Source organism: Podarcis cretensis (genome assembly GCF_951804945.1).
Source record: "Podarcis cretensis genome assembly, chromosome: 9".
Lineage (NCBI taxonomy): Eukaryota > Metazoa > Chordata > Lepidosauria > Squamata > Lacertidae > Podarcis > Podarcis cretensis.
Window position 1 is genome coordinate 19844082 of NC_137178.1, and position 13632 is coordinate 19857713.

Here is a 13632-nt window from a genome sequence, read left to right on the forward strand (position 1 = left end):
TCTGTAACTATTAAAACATACCCCGTAGCTCTGCAGAACCTCCTTGCCTTCTCTGCCCTACTGATACCTTCCAGATGATGCCCCACAATAGGTGTCACACAGCTTTGCAAGTGACAGCGCCACTTCCTGCCCTATCAGTATTCACAGTCATCTTTGCCTCTAGCGTTCCACCCGCCTTATAAAAGCTTTCCCCTTTCTGAACAGAATACAAAACACAGCCAGGGCGACAAGAGCACCTGCATAGAAATGCATACACACAGGAGTTCCAATTAAGGGATAACGGCAGAGAAAGAAAAGAGAAAAAAACAAGAGCCACTCTCATCAAACAAAGCAAACAGCAGTTATATTAACAATCAATTAGACACAGCAGCCACCTGATGCTGCATATTTGGATAAGTCCCAGGCTGCTCTGAGCTTTCTGCCCAGACAATGCCAGCTGAGCAGAATTTGAGTCACGCTCATCCCAGCTTCACAAGCAAATGTGATTGCTTGACATCACAGTAACTGCCCCCTATGCCTCCCCTCACCCACATCTAACTGGATTTAAGCAGGTACAATGGCAGTTTTGAAGCCCAATTGGGTCACCAAGTTTTACAGCTGATGTTCTGCAATTAAACTCTTAGGGAGAAGCAGCCCCTTTATAATTAGCGAGGCAATTATCCCCTTGTTGAAGGTGCAGCGAATCACACATTCCAATGCAAAACTTCATTTAGCTGCTTATGGCATATTAACTAATCTTAGATCTCACTGATGTTTGATCTATAACCTTATTGCTAGGAATTAATTTGATGAGTCTGCCTCACTCAGAGACCGTTCCTCACTCCCAATGAGATTTGGGCATCTATGAAAAGAGTAGAAGCAAAGAGAAAACGAATTAATTGCTAATAACTTGGCTGTGTTACTTTGGAAGGATCAGTATGTGGCCTAGAAAGAAAAAAGAGAGAACACAGGCTTGTCTTTCCCAGAGGACTACGGGTGGTAGGGCCTTGTTTAAAGAGTATCTAAGACCGCACTCTTCACTGGGGCAATACTGTTAAAGACACCCACTCTGGAAACCCAACACAAATGGATCCACACTGCCACTGACTATATGTCGTTTTCAATTAGGGCTCCAATGCCCAAGGTTGTGTTAAGGTTTTCCTTGGAAGGAACTAAGAGAATCACAAATTCTTAGTGGTGCCATCTGGTTCAGATCAGAAACATACTGTGAGGAAGTTAGCCATCATTTTTCTGCACCTCCTGCCCCAGTTTACATGCTATGACAACAATCTAGACCTTTAAATTTGATGTGTCTTGGTGTCATAAAAAGAAATGTGTATTTTTTTCCAATATAGTAGAGCCATTGTGGCACAGCGGAAAGAGTGTTGTACAAGGACCAGAGAGACCAGGACTCAAATCCCTGCCCAGCTATGAAACTCACTGGCTGACTGAGCCAGTCATTGTTTCTCAGTCCAACCTACCCCACAGGGCTGTTATGAGGATAAAATGGGGAGGGGAAGAACCTTGTATGCAACCTTGCGCTTTTAGGAGAAGTAGGAAAGGATATCTCTTCAATCTCCATTCCCCCATGATACTTTTTGGATGTAACAGATGCTCAGTTGTGGACTGATATTGTTATATACCTTTTATCGCTGGCTCTGCCTCAACTTTTGGCCTCGACTGTACATAATTTGGAATACTTAAATAATGTACTCCACTGTTGTTGCTGCTGCTTACTGGTCTCTCAGTTAGTCACTTGTTATTTTTCTTGAAAATAACAAAATCCATATTCAGAAAGAAAGAGTTGGGTAGGTAGAACAATCATCTGACTTCAGATCCTGGGTTAACAGGGAAAACCTGCTAACATAACCCTTAACCATGGTGCTATACACATATTCATTAACTATGGTTAAGCAACCAGTGATGTTGGTAGAAAAAAGCCAGAGCTACTGGAAATGTCATATTGCTTTTGCCATTCGTCCTACAACATTAACCTTTTCCTTCATCAGCTACTGGATTGCTGCTGCACTAATACTAGTGAAAGAGATGCCGAGTTGATTTTTCCATTGGCTGAACAAATCGTCTGTTGCCTTTCCTGGCTCCAAGCTACCCAGAATAATGAATCTGGCTTTGACTCTAGGCCTTCTGGGCAATGTGTAGAATTCCTAACACACACCCATTCATTTGGATTTGGCTGTCTCTTACAAGGCCTGCAACTCCAATCCACTCAAACAAATGCTATGTTTCAGTGAAGCCTCAACTCAAGCTGAGCTGTTGCTGCTTTTAGAAACTGTAGCTGGCTGCTAGCCAGCTCCTCCTATGTGTTGGGTCTTGGGAATGGCAGCTTCTAGAGCTCCCGCTGGCTCCAGAATACAGTTCACACAAAAGTAAAGCAACTGCATCTCTACATTGCCTTATAATGGGAAACCAACACAGAGCAGCCAACACCCATCTGGACAAGGGCTGGAAGGAAAGATGGAAACAGTGGTGTAGCTTCCTGTACAAAAGGTCACTTTGAAGTTCAGGAGTGGCTAGTAGCTAGAGGCAACAGGCACAGTCCTGAAGACCAGTCAGCTCTTTAGGCTCATCAAAGCAGTATTGAAACTGAGCTCTTTGGTATGCGAAGAGTGCAGTGTGTGGCCTGTGCATTTGGCTAGACAGTAGACTTTACTTGTGACAATCATACACACAGAGATATTGTAGAGTTAGAAAACAATGAAGCTGTTTATTATAGGAAGTGCATAACTTCAATAGAAAAGGTTTCTAGTTCCAACCTAACTAATCTAAAGAAGACAAAGCAGATCTCTGAGGATAGATCCAAGAAGACCTCTCATCTTGAGGTTTGATAGAGAAGTGTGAGGAGAAGGAAGTTGTGCACAGGATGTGACCTAAGATGTATCAGTCCAAACTTTAAAGAGATAGGGAAGACAGCAAAGAAGTCAAAGGAGCAGGGATAGTCTGGGAATCTGGAGACAGAGCAAACCCACACTTTCACTGCTGTACATCTCAGTCTTCTGAATAATAAGATATGTCCTGCCATTTGTCATTATCCAGAGTTTCATGACGGACTAGGGATTCTTAAGTACCGTAACTCACTCTTTACAACTTCTTCCATGAAATGAGCTGATCTACACTTCTCAGACCAAAGTGCAGCTCAGAACATAGCTGTCTACTGCATTTTGCACTTTTCCAAATGTGATGCAGCTTAAGACAAAAAAACCACATATTTTTAAAAGAAAAAAATGCACATTTAAATATGCTAGGCTACTGGGTTTACTTTTCTTCTAAGTGGAACAGGAAGTAATGGTTAGAGTCTTGAACTGGGACCTGGTAGACCAGGGAGCAAATCCCTACTGAGCCATGAAGCTTGGGAAAATCACAGTCTGTCAGTGTACCTCATCTTACAGGATTGCTGCAAGGTTAAAATGGTGGGGACCATGTACGCTATCTTGATCTCCTTGGTGGTAAGGTAACCATAAAATAACAGAATTATAGAATTATAAGGGACCCCAAGAATCATCCACTCCACCCCCTGCAATGCAGGAATCACAACTAAACCATCACTAGCAGATGGCCATCCAAGCTCTGCTTAAAAACCTACACTGAAGGAGGGTCCACCACCTTCCATAAAATAAGACCAACTAGTAACACGTGACTGTGTTGAATACATTATCTGGCTTGACTTCCGAAGTCAGGGGCATAGCTAGTTGTCTGACTTCCAACAGCTACTTCTTACTCTGTTAACTATGCTATTATAATAAAAGTCTTTCAAGCAAATGAGTATAGCCTTAAACAAAGCGTGCATTCATCTCCAAAATTAAAATAATCATGTAATCCTTCAACCAACCCAGTTATCTTTCATCACTTTATCTCGCCAGTTACAGCTAGTGGCAGCAGTAAAACGCCACATTAAGGTATTCATGCTCATTTGTGTTTGGTCCTTTGTTCCTTTAATAGTGTTGGAAGGAGTCTATACAGAAGCTCTATTAGGCTAATCTCCAATCTGGGTGTTTGATCTCCCCCTCCTGGCTTCAAAAACAAGCAAGAAAAGAAAAAAGAAAAAGAAAAGTCGGAAGGCAAGGTAAGGTGGAGGGAGGTAGGTGGGCAGAAGCCATTAACAGTATTATTCAGAATAGCTACTGCACAGATGACTCTGGGACCCACCAAGTGTTAAATGGTGTCTGCCCCGACAGCAGTACAAATAGCTTTAACAGTCAATTAGCTTGCAGACATCAATCTCTTCTGCTTGACAAAGTGAATTAATATGTTGCATGGTCTGGAAAAACGGCAGCTATTAACAGGCCAGCTCTGGGGATGATCATTCTAGAGTTCAGTCTGTGATGCATTTTTACAAGACATGATGGGAAGGCTCAGGGCTTTCATAGAAAGAATGTTTTCCAGCCTGGAAGCCTTCTTCAACTCATCCCAGATCCAGCAGCTAGGGCAGACTTTGTTTACTAAATGGTGACAGAAATGCAGTCTGTACACGCTCAGTGGTGCTGCCCTCCTGTTTACCACTTCATGCGTTCCTGGGTGAACCCTGCCTCAAACTAATAATTATTCCCTTCCCCTTCATGCATTGCAGCGGGGGTGTGGAGTGTTAGTGGACAGGTAGTACCTCTGGTGGGACACGTCACATCGTGCTCCTTTTGGGGTTGTTTGTCCACCTTTGTGGAATGCTCTTTCCAGGGAGGTTCACCTGGTGCTTTCAATACATATTTTTAGGCACCAGGCAAAAATATTCTTCTTCAACCAGGCCTCTGGCTGAGTAATATTCTACAGCCTTCCAAATGTTTCTGTGGGAAGGGGAGTATTGTTTTGTTGTTTTTGTATTAATCGTTTACAGTGGTACCTTGGGTTAAGAACTTAATTCATTTGGAGGTCTGTTCTTAACCTGAAACTGTTTTTAACCTGAGGTACTACTTTAGCTAATGGGGCCTCCCGCTGCTGCTCCGCGATTTCCGTCCTCATCCTAAAAGAAAGTTCTTAACCTGAGGTACTATTTCTGGGTTAGTGGAGTCTGTAACCTGAAGCGTCTGTAACCCTGTAACACTGTACTTGTGTTTTTATCTTGTATTTTATTCCGTGAGCCACACTGTGAACCTTTGTGATAAAGGGCAGTATATAAATTTAATAAATTAATAAATAAACTAGGTTAGTCATCTGCTTCTTATGAGGAATTTTTTTCTCTCTATCCTCAGGAGTGGAATAGCTATGAAAATTTGACAGACTATGTCAATGAATAAATTAACTTTTTAAAATTGTGTTTGGGAAGGGGCAAATCAAAGAAGAGTCTCATTGCTTGAAAAATTGTGACCTTACATATTATAGAGAGCCAGTGTGGTGTAGTGGTTAAGAGTGGTAGACTCGTAATCTGGTGAACCGGGTTTGCGTCTCCACTCCTCCACACGCAGCTGTTGGGTGACCTTGGGCTAGTCACACTTCTCTGAAGTCTCTCATCCTCACTCACCTCACAGAGTGTTTGCTGTGGGGGAGGAAGGGAAAGGAGATTGGTAGTCACTGTGAGGCTCCTTAAGGGGAGTGAAAGGTGGGATATCAAATCCAAACTACTACTACTACTACTACTCTTCTTCTTCTTCTTCTTCTTCTTCTTCTTCTTCTTCTTCTTCTTCTTCTTACGGGAATGTGATTAGGTCTAGAGCAGGCATGGGGAATTTCTGGCCTTCTACATGTTAGACTTCAACTCCTTGCCATCATTGTCAATGGTCAGGGATTATGGGAGTTGTAGTCCAGCAACAACTGGAGGGCCACAGGTTCTTCTCATCATCTCCGTCGAGAGAAAACAAACAGTAAGAAATACTGCTACCCATTTTGTATGTTGTTAAATCAAAATGCTTCCTACACACTCAGCTGGTGTGCTTAGAAGCTTATAGCATTTGTAAAAAATGTTTGGTACTTTCTATATTTGGAGTGTCATCTTTCTTTTCCAATCTTTTAAATAATTAAAAAACCAAAACAATTTATGGCACTATTTTTTCCTCTTTTTCTGGAAAAAGACGATAATATTTCTTGGCAGGCTATGCACAACAAAAGTGAAAGCTTCCTGTCTACTCATCATGCTGTTTTTCCTTCTATCTTTGGCACGCAATCAGACTTCCTGCTCCTAGCTATTAAGATATTGGGAGGTACAGATCTGTGTTATGCATGTAATACAGCACGCAGACAATCTACCAGTCATGAGTAATCTCAGCTCCTTGCAAAGGTAATGAAGTCCCTAAGTACCACCATGCATCTGCAATATGACATGCCCTGATGCAGTTTCTGTTGTCTGCAACAGCTGGTTGGTGGGATGTTTGGAGGCAAAGGAATATCAGCTGATTAGTACACCATGGCCACTGCAAAGCTGGCTTATTAGAAGTCAGCTCATCTTTCCACTGAATTATTATTCCTCCTCCTTCTCCTGCCCCAGGAAATAAGAAAGCAAAGAAAGAAAATATGGGAGTAAAACAGAATTAATCATATATTATTTTATTCAGTTGCTTGCCCACACTTTTGCTGGAACTGTGATGTGTAGTTTCAGAGTAAGGCTCAGGTAGCCTGTAGAGCCTCACAAGAAATCAACCATCAAAGCACACGCCAAGCAGCTTCATACTAAACAATCCTTACTTGTCTTTTAGCAAGTTGGCAAGACTTTTAATTTGGCAGATGGGAAAAATAAGGGCCACATTCTGAAAAAGGTGAATTAAACATAATAAACTCTCCCAGAGAGATGGCAGCTGCTTGGTGATCCAGTGGAACACAACAACAATAGAAGTGGCCTGTGCAGCTTGTATTATGAGCTTAAATACAAACTCGTTATGTACTTAGAAGAGGAGGAGAATGCTTATTTTAAACTATCAGCAACTAGAAGGAACAGTACATTTCCATAATCAGCACAACTACCAGACTTAGGGGGTTATTCTTCACAGATGGTGTCCCCATGCTGAAAGCTGACTCTTTTTTCCTCTTCTCGGTAGGGTCACTTCCACAAGGAAGATAAAAGAATACCCACCCATGAGTTTTTAATTGCTATTAAGTAAAACAGACATGGAACATTAAAAGATGGATTATGGTCTTCCTTTCTTCTAGCTTCCTATCAGATCACAGCATGTGAATTCTTATAGTCATGCAGCTTGAATGACTTGCCATATGCACGAGTGTAGTAGTAAAACAAAATACAGCATTTATAAAAAAAAGTTTTTAATAATGTATGTGAAAGCCCGTTGTCACAATAGTAGCATGTTGAAAAGGATAGGGATGGCTGGGTGGGAGATAACAGTGATGCATTCATAAATTCTTCCCAGTGTTTGTCTTAGAGATAACAGATAGAATTTTGCTGTGTTCTAGTTTCTTGAAAAGGGAGCAGAAGAATGAAACTAAACTGCCTGTAGCTCTGCCTAGTGGGGCATTCTAATTGACTCTGAAGTCATTAATCAGTTCCCAATCAATCTATTCTACCAGCAGCAGGCAGTTAGATCTCCATTACCTCCCATTTATCATGCCATCGCCTAACTCACTGCACCATTAGCCACAGATTAGGCCTCAGTTAGGATAACTGTGTCAGTTCCCCCTCCCTTTACTTCCCTCCCGTAAGAAAAGCTGTTGCCACTCACCTCAGCAACTGGGATTCCTTCAGGTGGCCGGCACTGGAGAAGGACTTCCTGTTCCAAAGATACTTCCTTCCCAAGAGGCTCTTGCTCAAAAGTCTTCCGCAGATCTAGGGTGAAAAAAGAAGACCAAAAGTATTTCACGGTAGTGTTTATTCTAGCTTTGGAAAGTGCATTGTAATGATGGCTGCGGTGTGTACGTGGAAAGAGGTCTCCTATTTTGTCACCACTGTACCCTCTTGTGATATTTGGTTATTGAGAGCTGGACTACACAATGCCAATGATGGAAGACATGTTTTGCCCTCACTGCTGTAATGAATGGCAGTTACCATGTATGTGGGAGAAAGTAGATGGTAAGGCCATGAGGGACTGAGGAACTATCTCAGGTTGACGGTTAAATCTGCTTTCCGACACCACCTGCTGTTTTAAAATTAAGTCATTGTTTAGAACTGAATATTTTCATTGTCTGATCGTAGGTGCAGTTTTTTTTGGCCACAGCAGACTCTCAGTTTTTATATAGACGCAGATAACATGAAGTGTGTGATAATCTTGCCCATGACAGACACTATTTATTATTTTCCAGGGCAACTGAAGATTTGAATGCTTGTTCTCTAATTTGTTTTGGGAATCAAATTGGAAATGATTTCTTAGCCGATTATGAAGTCACTGATAGTACTTCCTCGATCATCTGCCGACATGGCCCAATGCCATCTTGCTTTGTTGGCATTAATCCATAATGCACTGATTGCAGGTTGATGGGCACACATCACAGTTAGCAAACAGATGACCTAAGGACTCCTAGCCATTAGATTACTTCTTTCAACTGAGCCCACTGGCAACCCACAGGAATGCTGAAGCAGTGCAAAATCTGTTTAGGTTCTCTATAACAAAAATGTTTTCTAGGGGAAATAAAATTACATATTATAGAAACATCTGAATCACAAAGTATCAAGTTCAAGAGTGCATTGTATTAGTGTGAGAGGGAAAGGATTCCAGAAAGTCCTTCGGACGTTCAGCACCTGCTCCTGACTCTTCAAGTACCTCAATGCCTTCTTTGCCTCAGTCTTCTCCAATAAAGAAAACAATGCCCAACCTGAAGAATTTGGAGCAAATGATTCAGCAGAGGAAACACAGCCCAGAATAACTAAGGAGATAGTACAAGAATACTTGGCTAGTTTAGCTGTATTCAAGTCAGATGAACTGCATCCAAGAGTATTAAAAGAACTGGCAGATGTGATCTCAGAACCACTGGCAGTCATCTTTGAGAATTCCTGGAGAACAGGCGAAGTCCCGGCAGACTGGAGGAGGGCAAATGTTGTCCCTATTTTCAAAAAGGGGAAAAGAGAGGACCCAAATAATTACTGCCCAGTCAGTCTGACATCAATACCAGGGAAGATTCTGGAGCAGATCATTAAGCAAACAGTCTGTGAGCACCTAGAAAGGAATGCTGTGATCACCAATAGTCAGCATGGATTTCTGAAAAATAAATCATGTCAGACTAACCTGATCTCATTTTTTGACAGAATTACAACCCTGGTAGATGAAGGGAATGCAGTGGATGTAGCCTACCTTGATTTCAGCAAGGCATTTGACAAGGTGCCCCATGATATTCTTGTAAAGAAGCTGGTAAAATGCGGTCTTGGCTATGCTACCACTCAGTGGATTTGTAACTGGCTGACTGACTGAACCCAAAGGGTGCTCATCAATGGTTCCTCTTCATCCTGGAGAAGAGTGACTAGTGGGGTGCCACAGGGTTCTATCTTGGGCCCGGTCTTACTCAACATCTTTATCAACGACTTGGATGATGGACTCAAGGGCATCCTGATGATGGACTCAAGGGCATCCTGATCAAATTGCAGATGACACCAAACTGGGAGGGGTGGCTAACACCCCAGAGGACAGGATCACACTTCAAAACGACCTTGACAGATTAGAGAACTGGGCCAAAACAAACAAGATGAATTTTAACAGGGAGAAATGTAAAGTATTGCACTTGGGCAAAAAAAAATGAGAGGCACAAATACAAGATGGGTGACACCTGGCTTGAGAGCAGTACATGTGAAAAGGATCTAGGAGTCTTGGTTGACCACAAACTTGACATGAGCCAACAGTGTGACGCGGCAGCTAAAAAAGCCAATGCAATTCTAGGCTGCATCAATAGGAGTATAGCATCTAGATCAAGGGAAGTAATAGTGCCACTGTATTCTGCTCTGGTCAGACCTCACCTGGAGTACTGTGTTCAGTTCTGGGCACCACAGTTCAAGAAGGACACTGAGAAACTGGAATGTGTACAGAGGAGGGCAACCAAAATGGTCAAAGGCCTGGAAACGATGCCTTATGCGGAACGGCTAAGGGAGCTGGGCATGTTTAGCCTGGAGAAGAGGAGGTTAAGGGGTGATATGATAGCCATGTTCAAATATATAAAAGGATGTCACATAGAGGAGGGAGAAAGGTTGTTTTCTGCTGCTCCAGAGAAGCGGACACGGAGCAATGGTTCCAAACTACAAGAAAGAAGATTCCACCTAAACATTAGGAAGAACTTCCTGACAGTAAGAGCTGTTCAACAGTGGAATTTGCTGCCAAGGAGTGTGGTGGAGTCTCCTTCTTTGGAGGTCTTTAAGCAGAGGCTTGACAACCATATGTCAGGAGTGCTCTGATGGTGTTTCCTGCTTGGCAGGGGGTTGGACTCGATGGCCCTTGTGGTCTCTTCCAACTCTATGATTCTCTGATTCTCTGAATACAATTATCACCTTGCAACAGATAGCAGTAATATTCCTAGTTGTCGAATTTGGTATTTTACTTGCTACTTGGTCCATTTACCTAAGGTTGACCATCATTTATACATATATGTTAGATTAATTTCCATATTTGACAATAAACAATCTGATCTATTCTAGTCTGCCAAATTATGGGACTTTTAAAACACAAGTGAGAAGTAGAATCACTAAGCTCTGTGGTCACTTGTCTGCTGGGTTCAATAGGACATGGCTTGTATTAAAAAACAGTGTTGGGGTGATCTGTTGTCTTGGGGATGGCCCAACCATTATGCAGAGTGAGGCAGCTGCCTGAGAAGGCAGGTGCTGGGGACAGCCCCCTCATCTATTCTCGCCCTCCAAAGCCATTGTTCCAGAGGCACTGGTGCTTTGTTATTGCTGGCCTGGACTCATCAAAAGACATATTGTCCCAACACGTCACAAGACAGCACTGTTGGAAAAGGTGGTTCACTGAGTGAGCAGACCCAAAGGCAGGCAACCCAGGTCAAGCACTCCAGCAGGTACTAGGCATGTTCATGTTTTCATCTGCTCATGTGAAACATGCTGCCACCACTGTTCTTCTGCAACATTTGTTTGAGGGGGGCAGCACTTTGTGTGCCACATGACATGCTGTCTGCTCTCTAAGATGGTGTGCTGCCCTGAGATTCAGCAGAGGACTTGGCCCCATCACCAAAGTTTTATTATTTATCCATTTGAAATATTTATTACCTGTCCTTCACTATAAGGTACCAATAAAATAATTCAAACCAAAGCAAAGAAGAACAGAGGTGGTCCCACAAAAACTACACACAGCACCATGATAGTAAATGAGCCAGCTGTATGCCCCATCTAGTCCAGCATCCTGTTCTTGCAGTGGCCAACTGGATGCCTTTGGGAAGTCCACAAGCAGGATCTGCTTGTGCAACAGCCCTCTGCCCACCAGTGATTCTCAGCAAGTTTTAGAGGCATAGTTCATCCAAATCATAAATGACAAAGACCAGGTAAGTTTGCTCTGGGTATAAGCTTTCGTGTGCATGCACACTTCTTACCCAGAACAAACTTAGTTGGTCTCTAAGGTGCTACTGGACAATTTTTATTATTTTTTTTAATTTATTTTGACTGTGTCAGACCAACATGGCTACCTACCTGAATCTAAGAAAGACCAGGGTGCATTTTCGGCAAATGACAGAAACCATAATGAGGGTGCCTGACACACCTTTATGGGAGAGAGTTCCACATTTTGGGAACTGCTACAGGGAATGCCTTTGCCCATCCCCTGTGTTTCTGCAAAGAGGGCACCCATTTTAGCATCTCAAAGGGCCTAGGTTCATATCCAGGTGGTGCCTTCATGTTTCCAAATTAATCACTTAATACTCAGGATAGCTCAGTCAGTAGAGCATGGGACTCTTGCATGCCATGTTGGACAAAAGTTTCCTGCATAACAGAGTGTTGGACTAGATGATCCTTCCAACTCTTCAATTATATGATTCGATGAAGTAGGTGCCCGCTTGACAACCAATCTCCCCACACCTACTCTCTGTTGGGTAAGCACCAGCAACCCGCTGTGTTGGGAAGCCAGGAGAGCAACCAAGTCCCATCTGCACCACCTCACAGGCCACTATTGCTGCCAGCCCTGTACTACCTCCATATAATCTGCATTTTTATAGATGCAACTATTATTATACCTGACCGTCATATTAAACATGAGGTGGCAAGAAGGAAAAACGCAGTATTGGCTGCAGCAGCACACAGCTACAGCAACAGATCATGGACAGATAATAAACTGCAACCATTCCAGGTTACTGCAGTGAGAGAAGCGGTGGTGTGCTAGAAACAGATAATAATCCAAGCGTGTTCCCTGGAGTTTGGTTTTACTTTTCCCCATGTACCCAACGAAGCATTAATTTAGGCCTGATGTTAATGCACCAACCTTTTAAATCATGATCCTCTCTGCTCATAACACGTTTTGTTTATGAAAGCACAATTCTGCAGGCAGCTTCATTAACTCGTAACACTGATAATTTGTTTTTGCTGCTTCCCAGCAAGCTAAATCCTGTTCATTATAATGGAAAAAGGCAGCACAGATGAAGCCCCTTTCCTACCAGCCCTTCAGGAGAATTTAATGATTCCAAACTCTCCACTCCCATTTCCTCTTTATGTCCATCATAGTGACCTGATATGCACTAACACTTGAAAAGGCACCATTATGCTTCACTGGGTCAATGATCTACAAACTAAAAGTACTCTTAACTACAGACCCTGACATAATAGACTCTAATGCCCTTAAAACAGCCATTAGAGACTATCAAAGTAAAGAATACTCCCCCCTTTCAAGAAGGATATAATTGTGTGTTTACAAGGCAGCAGAGCTCTTACATTCTGTTGGTTACTTCCTTTTGTGTACTTAGAGCTATGTTTCCACTACTATATTTCTAATCCAGACGGATGCTGGTTAGCGATGCCGTCTGTTTTCCACACAGCAACTACAAGAATGCAAAGAAAAGAAAAGAAAAGAAAAAAGAAAATGCCAACCAGTTCCTTTGGGGTATAAAAAAGATGTGGGAAAGCACAGGTAAATCATACATTGCTAGACCTGCCATATGTCCAGATTTTCCTGGATATATCTGGGAATTGTGCCAAAAACTGGTGTCCATGGTAGATTTCTTCTAAATCGGCAAAATGTCTGGGGAAACCCGGACGTATGGCAAGTAGGGTGATTTTTTAAATCTTTTTTTAAAAGCAGCTTTAGAAATCCCCCCAAAGCCCAAAAACTTTCTTTGGGAGATGTTCCAAAAAAAAACCCTGAACAACTTTGTCCAGATTTTCACTTTTAGGAACATGGCAACCTTAAACATAACTAGTTTATGTGCAACTACAAATGTCTCATGGGTTTCTCATTTCTTGAGTTCAAGTCTTCCCTGAAGGCTGCAACACTGTCATGTTTTTCCAAGTGCTCAAAACACACCATTATTCTTGCACTTAGCCCCTTTGTGTACTCACAAGGCTTTTGGGTGTGTGTGTCCCGGATGAAATGAGTGACAAGCACTATCCCTTCAGATCTTATTTATTTATTTTATACATTCCTCAGAAGCCTGTTGACTCTCCTGCTGTACAGCTTCATATGTGGCTTGCTACATTCAGATTACAGTTGAACGAGAAAAAGTAAAGTCCCTTCTCAGCGCTGGATGCACAGCAAGCATCTGTGAGCTAAAAGCGGCTGTGCTTCTAAGAGTGCAGAGCTGCAGGTGGCAATTTCACAGTGAGTTTCTGTGAATGCCATTCTCTGTGACTGA

The 13632-nt window shown here is 42.5% G+C and overlaps 1 protein-coding gene across 3 annotated transcripts in view; it reads right to left on the reverse strand.

Moving 5' to 3' along the window:
- The window catches only part of UNC5C (unc-5 netrin receptor C), a 321936-nt gene that overhangs the window by 76815 nt on the left and 231489 nt on the right, over nucleotides 1–13632 (reverse strand). For all 3 annotated transcript variants that reach the window (XM_079990771.1, XM_079990772.1, XM_079990770.1), the window contains exon 4: nucleotides 7593–7696. In XM_079990771.1, coding sequence (XP_079846897.1) covers nucleotides 7593–7696 — 104 coding nt within the window. The remainder of the gene's footprint in view (nucleotides 1–7592; nucleotides 7697–13632) is intronic.